At 36.2% G+C, this 15,382-nt stretch overlaps 1 protein-coding gene across 6 annotated transcripts in view; it reads right to left on the bottom strand.

Moving 5' to 3' along the window:
- The window catches only part of LOC123535359 (small G protein signaling modulator 1-like), a 76,460-nt gene that overhangs the window by 59,210 nt on the left and 1,868 nt on the right, over positions 1 to 15,382 (bottom strand). For all 6 annotated transcript variants that reach the window (XM_053519468.1, XM_053519470.1, XM_053519471.1 and 3 more), the window contains exons 2-3: positions 5,369 to 5,444; positions 842 to 1,007 (exon numbers count right to left, since the gene is read on the bottom strand). In XM_053519468.1, the coding sequence (XP_053375443.1) occupies positions 842 to 1,007; positions 5,369 to 5,444 (242 nt within the window). The remainder of the gene's footprint in view (positions 1 to 841; positions 1,008 to 5,368; positions 5,445 to 15,382) is intronic.

The following is a 15,382-nucleotide window of genomic DNA, read 5'->3' as shown; positions in this document are numbered from 1 at the left end:
GTACTTTTGCTCAGAATAGTGTTCTTCGAACAAATTTCACTAGTCGCAACCCCCTGATGGACATGTTTTTTTTTTTGAAAATCACAGCAATTTGAAGGAATCTGGTAGAGGGTCAACCAAGGAACATTGTTCAAAATTATTCTGAAATCTAGCCAATTTTCATATAGCCATATATAGAATAAAATCTGTAAAAAGATCCTTTGGAAGCAAAGAATGCAACCAAGAAGAATAATAGCAGACTCGGTTTCATTGTGTTTGTTCATGAGAGGTAATGAAATGTGCAACACCTCTCACTCCCCCTAGCACTGGCTGAAGCGGAACTCTATTACACATATATTGAATGGACTCCATGATCCCAAAGGACTAGAAAATATAACAACACTAAATCCAAGTACGGGGAGACTTTTTACAGCCGCCACACGTCACTAAAAGATTGCTGTTGTGATAGTTAATAAAATCTGTAAAAAGATCCGCTACCAAAACAAGCACTATCCTCTGGTGGCCATGTTTTTTGGCAAATCATAATAACCTAAAGGAATTTGGTAGAGAGAACGATGCTGTAAAATAATTTTCAAAACCAGGCCAGCAGTTTCAGAGAAGTTGATAGCTAGCAGTAGAGAGCAAAACAGCCCCATTTCAAGACAACCATCTTTTTTAACATGATCTGAAAGAACTCAGTAGAGAATCACCCAAGGAAAATTACCATCAAACCTGAGGTGGAAACAAGTTTTTAAGAGATTGTTATGCTACCACGTTTACCTAACATAAATACTTTTGAAAATGGTGTTATAAACTTATCAAATAAATACTTAATTTTTAAAGGTCAAACTCTTTACCTTACCTTGAAGAGTCATTGTTTAGCTCAATCTCGCTGACCAGTTTGACAACAGACATGGCCGGCTCAAATGATTTGGAAACCTTCTGTAATAATGCTGTTGTATTGCTGAATTTAAAGAGGCCCAGTGCTCGCTTCCGTAGCCCATGGAGTAAACATGCTTCAACTGCCCCTGGAAAATGTACTAAGGTTTTTTAAAAAGTTCTGCTATCAATCTGCAACAGCTGTGATGAAGTATTTCTAACAAATCGAAGAAATATACTGCATGCCTTCAAAACAAGATTTTTTTTATCAATGTGGTTAATACTTGTTACCGCTAAAGCTGAAATATTAGTATAAAGACATCATAATCGAAGCAATGAAAACAGCAAACAAGAGCTCCGCCTACATGTGCCATCGCTCCTCTGAAAGTGCTGGACAATATGTAAGAAAATAGCAATATAGTTCAGATTTTCTAAGTACAAAAGGGCCATAACTTTGACAAAATGTATATCAGGGTTATGGTTCTTGACCCATATAGTTAACTATAGTCAAACTAATGATGACAAATAAATGCACAAAGTTTCAAAGCTGTACCTCTTATAGCTTTTGAGAAAAGGTGGACCTTTAAAACAAAAATTTTAACCAAGAAACTCAAAGTTTCTAAGTACAAAAAGGGCCATAGTTTTGACAAAATGCATATCAGAGTTACAGTTCTTGGCCTACACAGTCAACTAATGATGATAATTAAATGGGGGTGCAAAGTTTGAAAGCTGCAGCTCTAAAGTTAGTGAGAAAAGGTGGACCTAAACAAAAATTTTAACCAATGCCGACGACGACTCTGATAATCAAGCGACGACAATATCTAGTAGATTTTTTTCAAAATTCAAACAAACTAAAAATCAGTTACAGAATAAGCATTTTCTTCGTTTTACTAATCTTACACTTGATGGCATCACAATTATTACATTCATCCAACTAGTGGTATTTTTGTTTAAGTGAGAAAATTGTATCTTGGTGAGTATGAAACTTAAATTTTTTATTCCAAATAATAGAAATCAAGTAATCTTATGCTTATGGAAATATTTCTGAGATTTTGGTGCTTCTTTTAACCTTTAGCCTGCTGGCGGCAATTAATTCTGCCTTTGCGACCAGTGCAGACCAAGATCAGCCTGCACATCCGTGCAGTCTGATCATGGTCTGCACTGTTCGCTATTCAGTCAGTAAATTTTCAGTGAACACTCCTTTGCATGATAAGTGGTACTGCCCTAACTGAATGATGGGCCAGTCCATTTTAGAAATTTAGCAGGCTAAGGGTTAAATGAAATTTTGAAAAGGATAAGTAAAATATCAATTATTATAAAGGAATCTCACTTCTACATTCATTTAGTGAACTTCAACTTTAATTTCAGTTTATTTCAATGTGGTAAACACAAGATTGAAGATTATATTCTATGATTTTTTATTCTAAAACCCCGCACATTAAACAGACCACAGTGCTTGTGCAATTACACAGTAAAACACAAACAAGAAGCTCAAATGGGCTTAAGTCAGTCACCTGAGGAAAACCGTAACCATTTGACCTTGCTTCTGACCAAGTTTGGTGAACATCATTAAGAAGTTCATTGAAAGTCAGTTAAATGTTTTTTAAGTTTTTTTTGTGATAACCCAAAAGTGCATAACCATTAGAACAAACCTGAGTTTGTTGGCCATCTATTGAGAAGTTCGTAACAAGGATTTGTATAAAGATTTTTCTATTTTTAGCCCTGGTGGCCACTAAAAGGGTCCAAGCTTTCGTATTTAAAAATTCGGAGACAGGTCCATGCTAAGGATGCAAAAATTTGCTAATTATCCAAGCCATTCATGAGAGAAGTTGTACATGTTACGTTTTTTTCTTTTTTAGCTCTTTCACTCCCTAAACGGGACCAAATGGAACCATCTGAACAAACCTGAGGGGTGCTAAAGACCAAGTCACTAAATGGGATTGAATTTTAACTTAGACGGCATTAAACTGCACTGCACTGACTGGCTCGTTAATGAATGGGTTGTTTATTTACTAATTTTGGTGGTAACTGCCACCCATACACTCTGAACAAATATAAACTTTAAGGAGATATCAAAACAAGAATTTCAAAGCGATTATTCCTTCAATTTTGTTTCATTAAATTGTTGGTTAAACAATTATAAATACATAAATGTCGGCTGACTGCAGTAAATTTCTGTTATCTCAGTAACTGTTATAATATTACAAATTCAATCAGTAACAATAAATACTGGAGAATTGACTGGAATTTTCTTCTGGTAATGACATGCTCTTAGCTTTCAGAAATAATTGGTAAGGCTGCACCAAGTTTAAATTTGTTCTGTCAGCTTTACAACACTGAAATCTACAAAACTACAAAAAACTTTTTCTTTCTTATCTCATGCATGAAAAAAAAAAATTCTGCTCAAACAAATTTCTCATTCCATCCATTTCTACTCAAAAATTACTTATTAAATTCATTATATCCCTACATATAATGCAGGTTACATGTAATTGTTTTCTAATACAAAAATAATAGGAAAAAGGTTTAGTTTTAACAAATCCAACAAGCTGGATCTTTCGAACCTGACAACTAGGGTTGGCAACGAGTACCGATTTTGGTACTGGAGTACACGCTGATTTTTTCAATAGAATACTCGGTTACTGGTTAAAAGTAGTTCACAGCATTAGACTTAGATGGCATTTTAAGATAGATTGATTAGAACACAGTGTCAAACTTAATGTACTATTAAAACGGTAACAGTAGGCATGCGAACGTACCACAGAGCTTCTTTATTTTATAAAGACATACGAAAATTGAGTAAATTTTAATAGCTCATTTAATATCATAATTATTCTATATATCAGCGTCTAATAAAACACTAAACCGAACGTCTGGAGCAAACTGCGAAGTCAGCATAAAACTGGACTGGTTTAATTTACTGTTTAAATAATAAAGGATCAGTTCTTTATGATGTACCACTAATTTTAACGTTTGCACATGATAAAAGTGGTAGTGCAATAAGCCGCATAACAATTTATAGCGATCATGATTTTGCAAACAAGCGTTACCTGTCAGGGGTCATTATTGACCACTGTGCATCAATGCACACCTACGTGTTTGTACAATCTGGGTAACTGATTGAAAAGATGATAGGTAGACACTTTGGCGTGATTTAAATGGCCGCGTTAAAATTGACATGTTTCTAGTCTTCTTTTTTTTCGAGTACTCGATTACTAAATTTTGTGATCGATACTTGGAACACCGAGCGAGTACTCAGTTTACCTGTTACTCGTTGCCATCCCTATTTATAACAAAGTTCAGGTATCTGTACTGTACTTTTATATTGTCATTTTTGATGTGAAGTGACTACTGACCCAATTACCCCTAAACAACTTGAGCGCGAAACTTACCGTACCAGGTCTGACCAAATTCAGAGGGTCCAAGTGTTCTTCAGGTATTTGTAAGAAATTGTTTTCTGCCTCAAGATCTCTGACTTTTTACATATTGACCCCCAAGTATATTGAGTCACCTTCACACCAAGGGCAATTAAATCATTAAGTTTGACCATTGCAAGACAAAGAATCTTCCAATTATTGTTAGGAAACCATTTTAAGTCTAAAGGTCACCTTGACCACTGACATACTAATGGGTCATCTATGGTCCACAGGCAGTCATCCTATAAACTGTTACAAAGACAAGCCTTCTTTGCTCATTGATTGGAAACAGTTTTCAGTCTCAGCATTGCTTTGATCTTGACTTTTGACATACTGATCCTTTGAAACATGAGCTGCAATCTAATTGAGTTATTGTGACATTTATCTAAACAAAGTTCGACAGAGTTTTCTAGTAATGGATCTGAAACTGCAGATAGTATTCTTAAGGTCACTCTGACCTTACCATAATCATACTGATCCTTAACTTTTTGCCGGATATATTTTTTTTGCCATTCCTCACCACAAACCCTTTCGGCGGGGGATACAAATTCATCGAATTTGCTTGTTTGTTTTGTCTTGTAACTTTGTGTAATGCTCTGTTGTTTATATGTACATGTATATATGTTGAGGCCCACATGGAAGATTGGGAAACCGAAGGTGTAGCCTCGTTAAATAAAGTCTTTACTTACTTACTTACTTACTATGCCTGAAACACTGGAGCCATGTACTTAATCAGTTATTAATTGGAAACTATTTCAGTCTTAAGGGTCACTGGTAGCTTTAAGTACTGACCTCATTTGTTGACCATTGCAATCATGATATCAAGCTTGACTGCCAAAGTCCCAACAGTTTTCCAACAAAATGGTTATATGACTACCACTAACATCAGCAAAACATATCCTCTCAGTTTTCAAGGAGTGGCATAATATGGAAAATTCCTTCAAATACATCTTTCAGAAAGATTGGGAAAATGTGAAATATTAAATGCTTTCAGAAATGTTTTCGAAGGTTTGAAATTATATATCTTTATTTTAATACAGTAAATGTATAAGGCTTTAAAGGAATGAAAGTGGCTACATGAGGTCGACACTTACCACAAAGGGAGGTAATACTGCTGCTTTCCTCATGGACAAATTTACGAGTCACCGCTTCCTCCATTATCTGCTTCACCTGAAATAAAAATTAAAAATGTTCACATAAATTGCATAAAATTTTTAATATGTGCCCAGGGTTGCTGGTTCAAACCCAACTACAGTCACAAACACGACTTCACATATGTAATGCCAGGCTCGAAGACTGTAAAATATACTCTGAAAACCAGTCTAATGTACCTGGAACCTTGACTTGTTTGTCCAGAAAGATAAATTCAATCCTTGAAAAATTGCATTATATAAATAATTGCCTGGGTGCAAAGGCAAACCATGTTTGTTTCTTTTTTTGGGTTTAACACCGTTCTTCAACATTATGTACGTAACAGTGGGCAGATTTCAGACACAAAGTCTTTTATCAAATCGTCATGGACCACAGTCATACAGCCCGCCTGGGGATTGAACTCACGACCCCATGATCCATATATCTGTGATCTCCCTATTGAGCTAAGCGGGCATGTTTTAAAAAGGCAAGCCCCTAATTTCACAAATGTTTCGAACATGTTAATTTATACTAATTTGCTCATTAATTCCTCTCTACATTCCCCTGAAAACATTTTAGATATGAATGGATTTTGAATGTGCAAGAAAAGATCCTTTAGATGACACATAAGAAACATAAAAGACAAGAAAAAGCTCTGACCTGACTAAAACTTAAATCATGTACAATGTCATTCATCATGGCTAGTAGGAGAAAACATCGTTAAGAACCAGCTGACAAGAGATAATCAATACCCTGATTCTTGTCAATGATAGATCTGGAACACTATCACCATTAGAAAACTATTTATTGCCACCATACAGGCAAAACTTGATCATAAAAAAAAACAGGATATATGGACAATACTTGGTCATAAAGGTAACACTGGGCAAAGGGGCAACACTTGATGATAAAAGTAACACAGAGCATAATTCCTGTCACATGTATTTACATATTTTGTGTTATTTCATCATTGAATCATCGATGGACATTTATAACTCCGTCATAAAGGTAACACTAGGCAACACTTGATCCTACAAATGACCAAGCAGTAGCAATACAGAAGTCCCCTACTGGTGAAAAAACAATTTTACTTGACCTTCAATTGTGACCTTGACCTTTGACCGACAAACATGGGTCATGTGCATGACACATAGTCTAATCAAGGGGAACATTTCTGTGTAGTACTAAAAAAATCCTTCAATGCAATTAAAAGTAATGGAGCAGAAACAAATTTTTACTTGACATTGAACAATGACCTTGACCTGTAACCGACAAGTATAGATCATGCGTTAACACAATGTCTCATCATGGGGAACATTTCAACAGTGTGTTACTGTAGCACTAACATAATCCATCAATCCATATAAAAGTTATGAAGCAGAAACAATTTTTACTTGACCTCCAATAGTGACCTTGACCTAAAGCTTAGCATATAAGCCATTTACGTGCACAATCTACATATTGCCCTCTATACACATACCAAGTTTTATGAACCTAGCTTGAATACTTTTTAATTTTTCGCAGAATCCAGATTTGCAGAGGTACAGACAGACGGAGGGCATTCCTATAGTCTCCTCCTATGTTCCAACGGCAGGGAACTAAAAAGTAACACAGGGCATATGGACAATACTCGTTCATAAAGGTAACACTGGGCAAAGGGGCAACACTGGATCATAAAAGTAACACGGGGCATATAGACAACACTCGATCATGAAGATAAACTGGGCAAAGGGACATAAAAGTAACACAGGGCATATGGACAACACTAAGTCATAAAGGTAACAATGGGCAAGGTACATTAAAGTAACAATGGGTAACACTTGATCATAAAAGTAACACTGGGTAAAAGGACAACACAGGGTCATAAAAGTAACACTGGAAAAAGGGACAACACTGGATCATAAAGGTAACACTGGGCATATGGACAACACTGGGTCATAAAAGTAACACTGGACAAATGGACAACATTGGATCATAAAGGTAACACTGGGCATATGGTCAAAACTGGATCATAAAGGTATTACACTGGGCATAATGGTCAAAACTGGAACATAAAGGTAACACTAGACATATGGACAACACTGGATCATAAATGTAACACTGGGCATAAGGACAACACTGGATCATAAAGGTAACACTAGACATATGGACAACACTGGATCTTAAAGGTAACACTGGGTATTTGGACAACACTGGGTCATAAAGGTAACACTAGGCTTAAGGACAACACTAGATCATAAAGGTAACACTTGATATATGGACTAAACTGGATCGCAAAGGTAACAGTAGACATATGGACAAAACTTGATCATAAAGGTATCACTGGACATATGGACAACACTGGGTCATAAAGGTAACACAAGGCATATGGACAACACTGGATCATAAAGGTAACACTGGGCATATGGACAACACTGGATCATAAAGGTAACACAAGGCATATGGACAACACTAGATCATAAAGGTAACACTGGGCAAAGGGGCAACACTGGATCATAAAAGTAACACGGGGCATATGGACAAACCTGGATCATAAAGGTAACACTGGGCATAATGAAAAGGTAACACTTGGTACATGGACAACACTGGATCATAAAGGTAACATTAGGCATAAGGAAAAGGTAACACTTGGTATATGGCCAACACTGGATCATAAAGGTAACACTGGACATATGGCCAAAACTGGATCATAAAGGTAACACTGGGCATATGGCCAACACTGGATCATAAAGGTAACTCTTGATATATGGACAACACTGGATCATAAAGGTAACACAAGGCACATGGACAACACTGAATCATAAAGGTAACACTTGGTATATGGACAACACTGGATCATAACGGTAACACTGGGCATATGGACAACACTGGATCATAAAGGTAACACTTGGTATATGGACAACACTGGATCATAAAGGTAACACCTGGTATATGAACAACACTGGATCATAAAGGTAACACTAGGCATATGGAAAACACTGGATCATAAAGGTAACACAAGGCACATGGACAACACTGAATCATAAAGGTAACACTTGGTATATGGACAACACTGGATCATAACGGTAACACTGGGCATATGGACAACACTGGATCATAAAGGTAACACTTGGTATATGGACAACACTGGATCATAAAGGTAACACCTGGTATATGGACAACACTGGATCATAAAGGTAACACTAGGCATATGGAAAACACTGGATCATAAAGGTAACACAAGGCATATGGCCAACACTGGATCATAAAGGTAACATTAGGCATAAGGAAAACACTGGATCATAAAGGTAACACTAGGCGTAAGGAAAACACTGGATCATAAAGGTAACACAAGGCATAAGGACAACACTGGACCATAAATGTAACACTAGGCATAAGGAAAATACCAGATCATAAAGGTAACACTAGGCATAAGGACAACACTGGATCATAAAGGTAACACTAGGCATAAGGACAACACCAGATCATAAAGGTAACACTTGGCATATGGCCAACACTGGATTATAAAGGTAACACTAAACATAAGGACAACACTGGATCATAAAGGTAACACTAGGCATAAGGAAAACACTGGATCATAAAGGTAACACTAGGCATAAGGACAACACTGGATCATAAAGGTAACACAAGGCATATGGTCAACACTGGATCATAAAGGTAACACTAGGCCTAAGGAAAACACTGATCATAAAGGTAACACTAGGCATAAGGAAAACACTGGATCATAAAGGTAACACAAGGCATAAGGACAACACTGGATCATAAAGGTAACACTTGGTATATGGACAATACCAGATCATAAAGGTAACACAAGGCACATGGACAACACTGGATCATAAAGGTAACACTAGGCATAAGGAAAACACCAGATCATAAAGGTAACACTGGGCATATGGCCAACACTGGATCATAAAGGTAACGCTAGACATAAGGATAACACTGGATCATAAAGGTAACACTGGGCATAATGGTCAACACTGGAACATAAAGGTAACACTGGGCATAAGGAAAACACTTGATCATAAGGTAACACTTGGCATAGGGACAACACTGGATCATAAAGGTAACACTGGATAAAAGTAATACTGGGCAACATTGGGTCAAATTTAGAGGTAACATAGGGCATGACTATATAGAGGACAAGATGCATTCTTGGTAAGAAAAATAACACCAATTTTCGTCAGCATTACAGCTAATTATTTAGGTCACAAATGCAATCTGGCTTGAAATTGTTTACAATATAATTTGCAAGTCCTTGGAGGCCAACATGCTCCATTTTGGAACTATGTAATCCTTCCTCCTATTAATTCTATTGCCTTGAGTATTCTAGCAATGCAGCCAGTATCTCTGATATATGCAAAAATTAACAAGAATGCACTGTTTCAAAATATGTCCACATGACTATATATTATAATTTGTGGTATTAATACAGAAAGGAGACCTCTGCATATATGAATAAAGAAGGCACTTGACTCCTTTCTGCATTAACCCCACAAATTATGAAATATATTCAGTTGGATGAAAAACCTTTAGTTAAAGCTAATTTATCTTGAAGACATTTTGCTCGAATATCTTACTGACAGAATCCATCTATTTCATGTATTGTTTTGTCTCTATTTCAGATCAATTTTCACAAAAAACCTAGTTTGTATGCTAATTCAAAATTGTCCTAGGGGAATATCCTATCCACAGCCAATTCCACAATATCTGACAGGACTTTCTTGTGGCGCAAGTACACGTTTTGCCGAGGCTAAATTACGTCAATGCGTGGGATTGGCAAAGAACCAGTGCCAATAATGTGCTATTTACCAATACCATGATTGAACAGCATTGAACTAGGTTTCCTATGGAATATTGACCTTAATACGGACAGCTTATCCTGTTTTCTTCCTTCGTAACATAATAACAAACTCTCAGCTTGACGTAAATAGGAAAAAAATGTCTCAATCGAAAATAGAGAATTTTACACTGTATCAAATTAACTGTATATCTATAATAGGGATATCTCATATTACAACAAAGTTTTCCCATAAATGTGTATAAATATTTTACGAAGCTATTTATCTACCTTTTTTCCAATGGAAGATGCCATTTCATTTTGTTTAATTAGTTATGCCAGTAACAGACACTTTTGCACTTTTCTTAAATATGAATTATTTACAAGGCCACCATAAAATACCGCGGAACGGTGATACATTATGATGTTACAATATATATATAACAAGAGCACCGCCTTGCGGGTGCTGACGCTCATCTGATTTTTTTTGTGTAATAGAAATATTGTCCTACCCATGATTTTCTAAGTCTAAAAAGGGCCATCATTCTTGCAAAAAGCAGGATAGAGTTATGTTTCTTGATGTACAGTGTCCACTTATGATGGTGAAAAACTGTTGCAAGTTTTAAAGCAATAGCTTTGATAGTTTATGAGAAAAGTTGACTTAAACATAATACTCAACCAAGAAAATGATTTTCTAAGTCCAAAAGGGGCAATAATTATTGCAAAAAGCAGGATGGAGTTATGTTGCTTGCTGTACAGGGTCAGCTTATGATGGTGAACAAGTGTTGCAAGTTTCAAAGCAATAGCTTTGATAGTTTAAGAGAAAAAGTTGACCTAAACATAAAACTTAACCAAGAAATCTGATATTTTCTAAGTCCAAAAGGGGCCATAAATCTTGCAAAAAGCAGGACGGAGTTATGTTTCTTGCTATACAGGGTCAACTTATGATGGTGAACAAGTGTTGCAAGTTTTAAAGCAATAGCTTTGATAGTTTAGGATAAAAGCTGACCTAAACATAAAACTTAACCAAGAAAACTGATTTTCTAAGTCCAAAAGGGGCAATAAATCTTGCAAAAAGCAAGATGGAGTTATGTTTCTTGATGTACAGGGTCTGCTTATGATGGTGAACAAGTATTCCAAGTTTCAAAGCAATAGCTTTGATAGTTTAGGAGAAAAGTTGACCTAAACATAAAACTTAACCAAGAAATCTGATATTTTCTAAGTACAAAAGGGGCCATAAATCTTGCAAAAAGCAAGATGGAGTTATGTTTCTTGCTATACAGGGTCAGCTTATGATGGTGAACAAGTATTCCAAGTTTCAAAGCAATAGCTTTGATAGTTTAGGAGAAAAGCTGACCTAAACATAAAACTTAACCAGGCAACGCCGACGCCAACGCCGACAACCGCTCAAGTGATGACAATAACTCATCATTTTTTTTCAAAAAATCAGATGAGCTAATAATGATTATAATTATATTAAACACAGTATGATATTTCCTATACCACAAGAAAATAGGGAAAAGTGGTGAATGCATACTTTCAGAAGATTTCAAGAGTTATTATAATTACCATGAAATCATTTAATGCTATGGACAGGAATTTTTTGTGGTTTTGGCCAAAAGGGCTGTTTCTCAGGGATGTAAAGGTTAACCCTTATCATGCTGGACACGACTGATTCTGCCTTTGCGACTAGTGTAGATCATGATCAGCCTGCATGGATGATCTGCACTGCTTGCCATTCAGTCAGTATCCTTTTGGTAAGCAACTGTTTAGATGGTTCTGTCCAAATTGAAAGATGGACAAGTTCATTATAGAAATTTAGCAGGGTAAGGGCTAAAACCCTGTAAAATTACAGTGTGCTAGTTTTCCTACTGTCAATCAAAGAAATCAAATTCTCAGGTGACTTACCAGTATTAATAAAAATTTGTTTCAATTTGTTAAATTTGTCTGAGTAAATCTGTAAATCTATTGTTAACAAGACAGGAAAACTTCCACCAAAGAGTTGAGAAAAGTCTAGCCCTTATGCTGCATACGATTGCTTCTGGCTTTGCGACCAGTGTAGATCATGATCAGCCTGCACATCTGTGCAGTATGATCATGATCTGCTCTGTTCGCCAGTATCTTTTTGGTAAACACCCTTTTAGCAGTTAATGGTACTGTCCAAATTAAAAGATGGACAAGTTCATTATAGAAATTTAGCAGGGTAAGGGCTAGGCTCTGTGATGGTGAAGGATTTCAAATAAGAATCAATTTGCTTTCCAAGTCATATACATTGAACTTAAAGGACAATGTAGACAATTGTGTGGACTATCCTAAAGAGGTAAGAGTGCATGATGGGAAGGAACTGGACAAAGACTGTTAATGATGACCTGAGCATAGAAAAGTTTGTCACCATTATGCCTTTGATGGCTGGTAAGAGGAGTTGTGTTGCTACTAGACTGTCACTGTCAGCTGTTATTAGCAGACAAAGACACACATTAGACTATATAAGAGATGAAATACACAAATGACTCATTCAGCCAAATCTTAAAATATGACCAGTTAGATTCCTTGAATATATTCTGGTATTGTTGAATGACAGCAGTACCAGAAAGATGAATGGAAGGAAACACTCAGTGTGTTTCCTACCAGGATGCTGTCACATCCTTCAGTATTATGGATTCCTGACTGGAGTGTGTATAGTAATCTCTCTTAGTGCTAATGGAGTAGCAAAGAAACTTAAAACTTACGAATCTGTGCTTTCTCTGTGATGTCTCTGTGATGTATTGAAACCTCTGGCAGAAACTTTTGTGAACAAGAGCACCGCCTTGCGGTTGCTGACGCTCATCTGATTTTTTTGTATAATAGAAAAATCTTCCTACCCATGATTTTCTAAGTCCAAAAAGGGCCATAATTCTTGCAAAAAGCAGGATGGAGTTATGTTTCTTGATGTACAGAGTCAGCTTATGATGGTGAACAAGTGTTGCAAATTTCAAAGCAATAGCTTTGATAGTTTAGGAGAAAAGTTGACCTAAACATAAAACTTAACCAAGAAATCTGATATTTTCTAAGTCCAAAAGGGGCCATAATTCTTGCAAAAAGCAGGATGGAGTTATGTTTCTTGCTGTACAGGGTCAGCTATTGATGGTGAACAAGTGTTGCAAGTTTCAAAGCAATATCTTTGATAGTTTAGGAGAAAAGCTGACCGAAACATAAAACTTAACCAGGCAACGCTGACACCGATCAAGAGATGACAATAACTCATCCTTTTTTTCCCCAAAAATCAGATGAGCTAAAAATGACACTGACCAGTCCTGTGCATTGAGAAACCAAGAAAAGTTGAAGTCATCAGAAGAACTTAAGATATGAAAGAAGAAGCTTATAAAGAAAATACTGAGTGAAAATGGTGTCAAGTCTAACAAGTAGAATCTGTGAAAGAATGTGTGCATCAGTTTGTCAATGATGAAGTAATGTACCTTGCAAAAGACTCTGTAACAGACCCTAACAATTTTGCTGAGGAATGGGAGACTTTGAAAAATGCAGTTTCGAATACATTTATACTATGTTATTTGAAATATTGGATCACCAAATCTGATGCAAGTGTCCAAGCAGAGCATTTTCTTGAAATGAGAAATATCTTAAATTGATTTTGAAAAAACAGCTAAAAGGTAGCATGGTAAAAAAGCCTAAGAAGAACCTAAACAAAGGCTGTTTAGAGGACAGTAATGTTCGTTTATTTAAAAACCCTGCTAAAAACAGTACAGTACACAACATTAATGTCATGCTGAACGATCTGAAGAGATTGAAAATGAAAGTACAATAGTTCTACCTATTCTTAAAAAGGTCCATTTTATAGATACAGACATGTAACTTCTCAATAAATTAATCAACTATAATTACTTAAATTTGCTGAAAATATGTTTATACATCAATATTGTAATGAAAAGATTGAATTTTACTGTTTGAATGTTAAACATGTTAAACAGACCGAAACTCATACTTTTTTATACATGCTTGAGTATTTTAAACAATCACCTTTATGTAAAAAAATACATTTCATCTGCTTTCTTTAGTTTAACAGATATATATTATATACCATTCAAAAGGTACGGAATAACAAAAATGTTGGCAACATCGCATGGTCACCCTACCCCTTTAATTCTATTCCAAAAAAGAGAAAAACTAAAACTAAAATCTGATATGAAACTTCAGATGTACAAAATGCTCAGGTCTTCAGAAAAAGATAACTCTGTAATTACATAATTATAATTATGCTTATGTCTGTTGATGTTATACACTGAGTTTCAATTCAGCTGGATGGAAACTGAAGGAGTTGGGCACAATTAATGTAGTTGTAACATTTTAAAAGTCAGAACACTCCACAACAGCTGTTTGTAAAACACACATATGCCTCATATGATGACCAGTAGGAGGTATGTGGGCTTGTAAGTTTGTATATGTTGAGCTGCTCAAGTTTTAATACCTATGGACTAATTTTTCATGTCAGACCACATCAACACCAACTAGAAAAGCGCATGTCTCCCCCAAATGCATAGTAGTATTAACCCTTAGCCTGCTAAATTTCTAAAATGGACTGGTCCATCATTCAGTTTGGGCAATACCATTTATTATTTGAAGGGGTGTTCACTGAAAATTTACTGACTGAATAGCGAACAGTGCAGACCATGATCAGCCTGCACGGATGTGCAGGCTGATCTTGGTCTGCACTGGTCGCAAAGGCAAAACCAACTGCCGCCAGCAGGCTAAGGGTTAATAGGCAAGTATTCAATAGGGGACAGGAGCAAAAGTTCAAGAGACACCGATGGTAAATGGCTGCAACAGAGATCATCCACTTTGCATGTCCAATCATCCCAAGAAGTTTTAACATTCTGAGCAAAGTGGATCTCAAGTTATGTATTAGAAATGGTTTCCATGTTCTGGCCCCTGTGACCTTGACATTTGATCGAGTGACCCCAAGGTTGGCAAAGTATTTCCTGGGGTGGTATTTCCCACGGGCATTTCCCCATCCCAGGAAATACCTGCAAAACGGCAAAAGTGGGAAATACCCAGGTTAATATTATAGAATAACACTGTAATAAAATGATATTTACAGACAAACTGTTAATGAAAGCAATAGAACATGACACTTGATACCTATCCATAGCAAAGGGGAGCACAAAAGTAATAGCTAGTTGCATGGCAAAAGTTACACATTATTTAC

The sequence above is a fragment of the Mercenaria mercenaria genome, chromosome 12, assembly GCF_021730395.1.
Source record: "Mercenaria mercenaria strain notata chromosome 12, MADL_Memer_1, whole genome shotgun sequence".
Lineage (NCBI taxonomy): Eukaryota > Metazoa > Mollusca > Bivalvia > Venerida > Veneridae > Mercenaria > Mercenaria mercenaria.
Note: the sequence above shows the minus strand (reverse complement) of the source record. Positions and strands in the feature narration are given on the sequence as shown.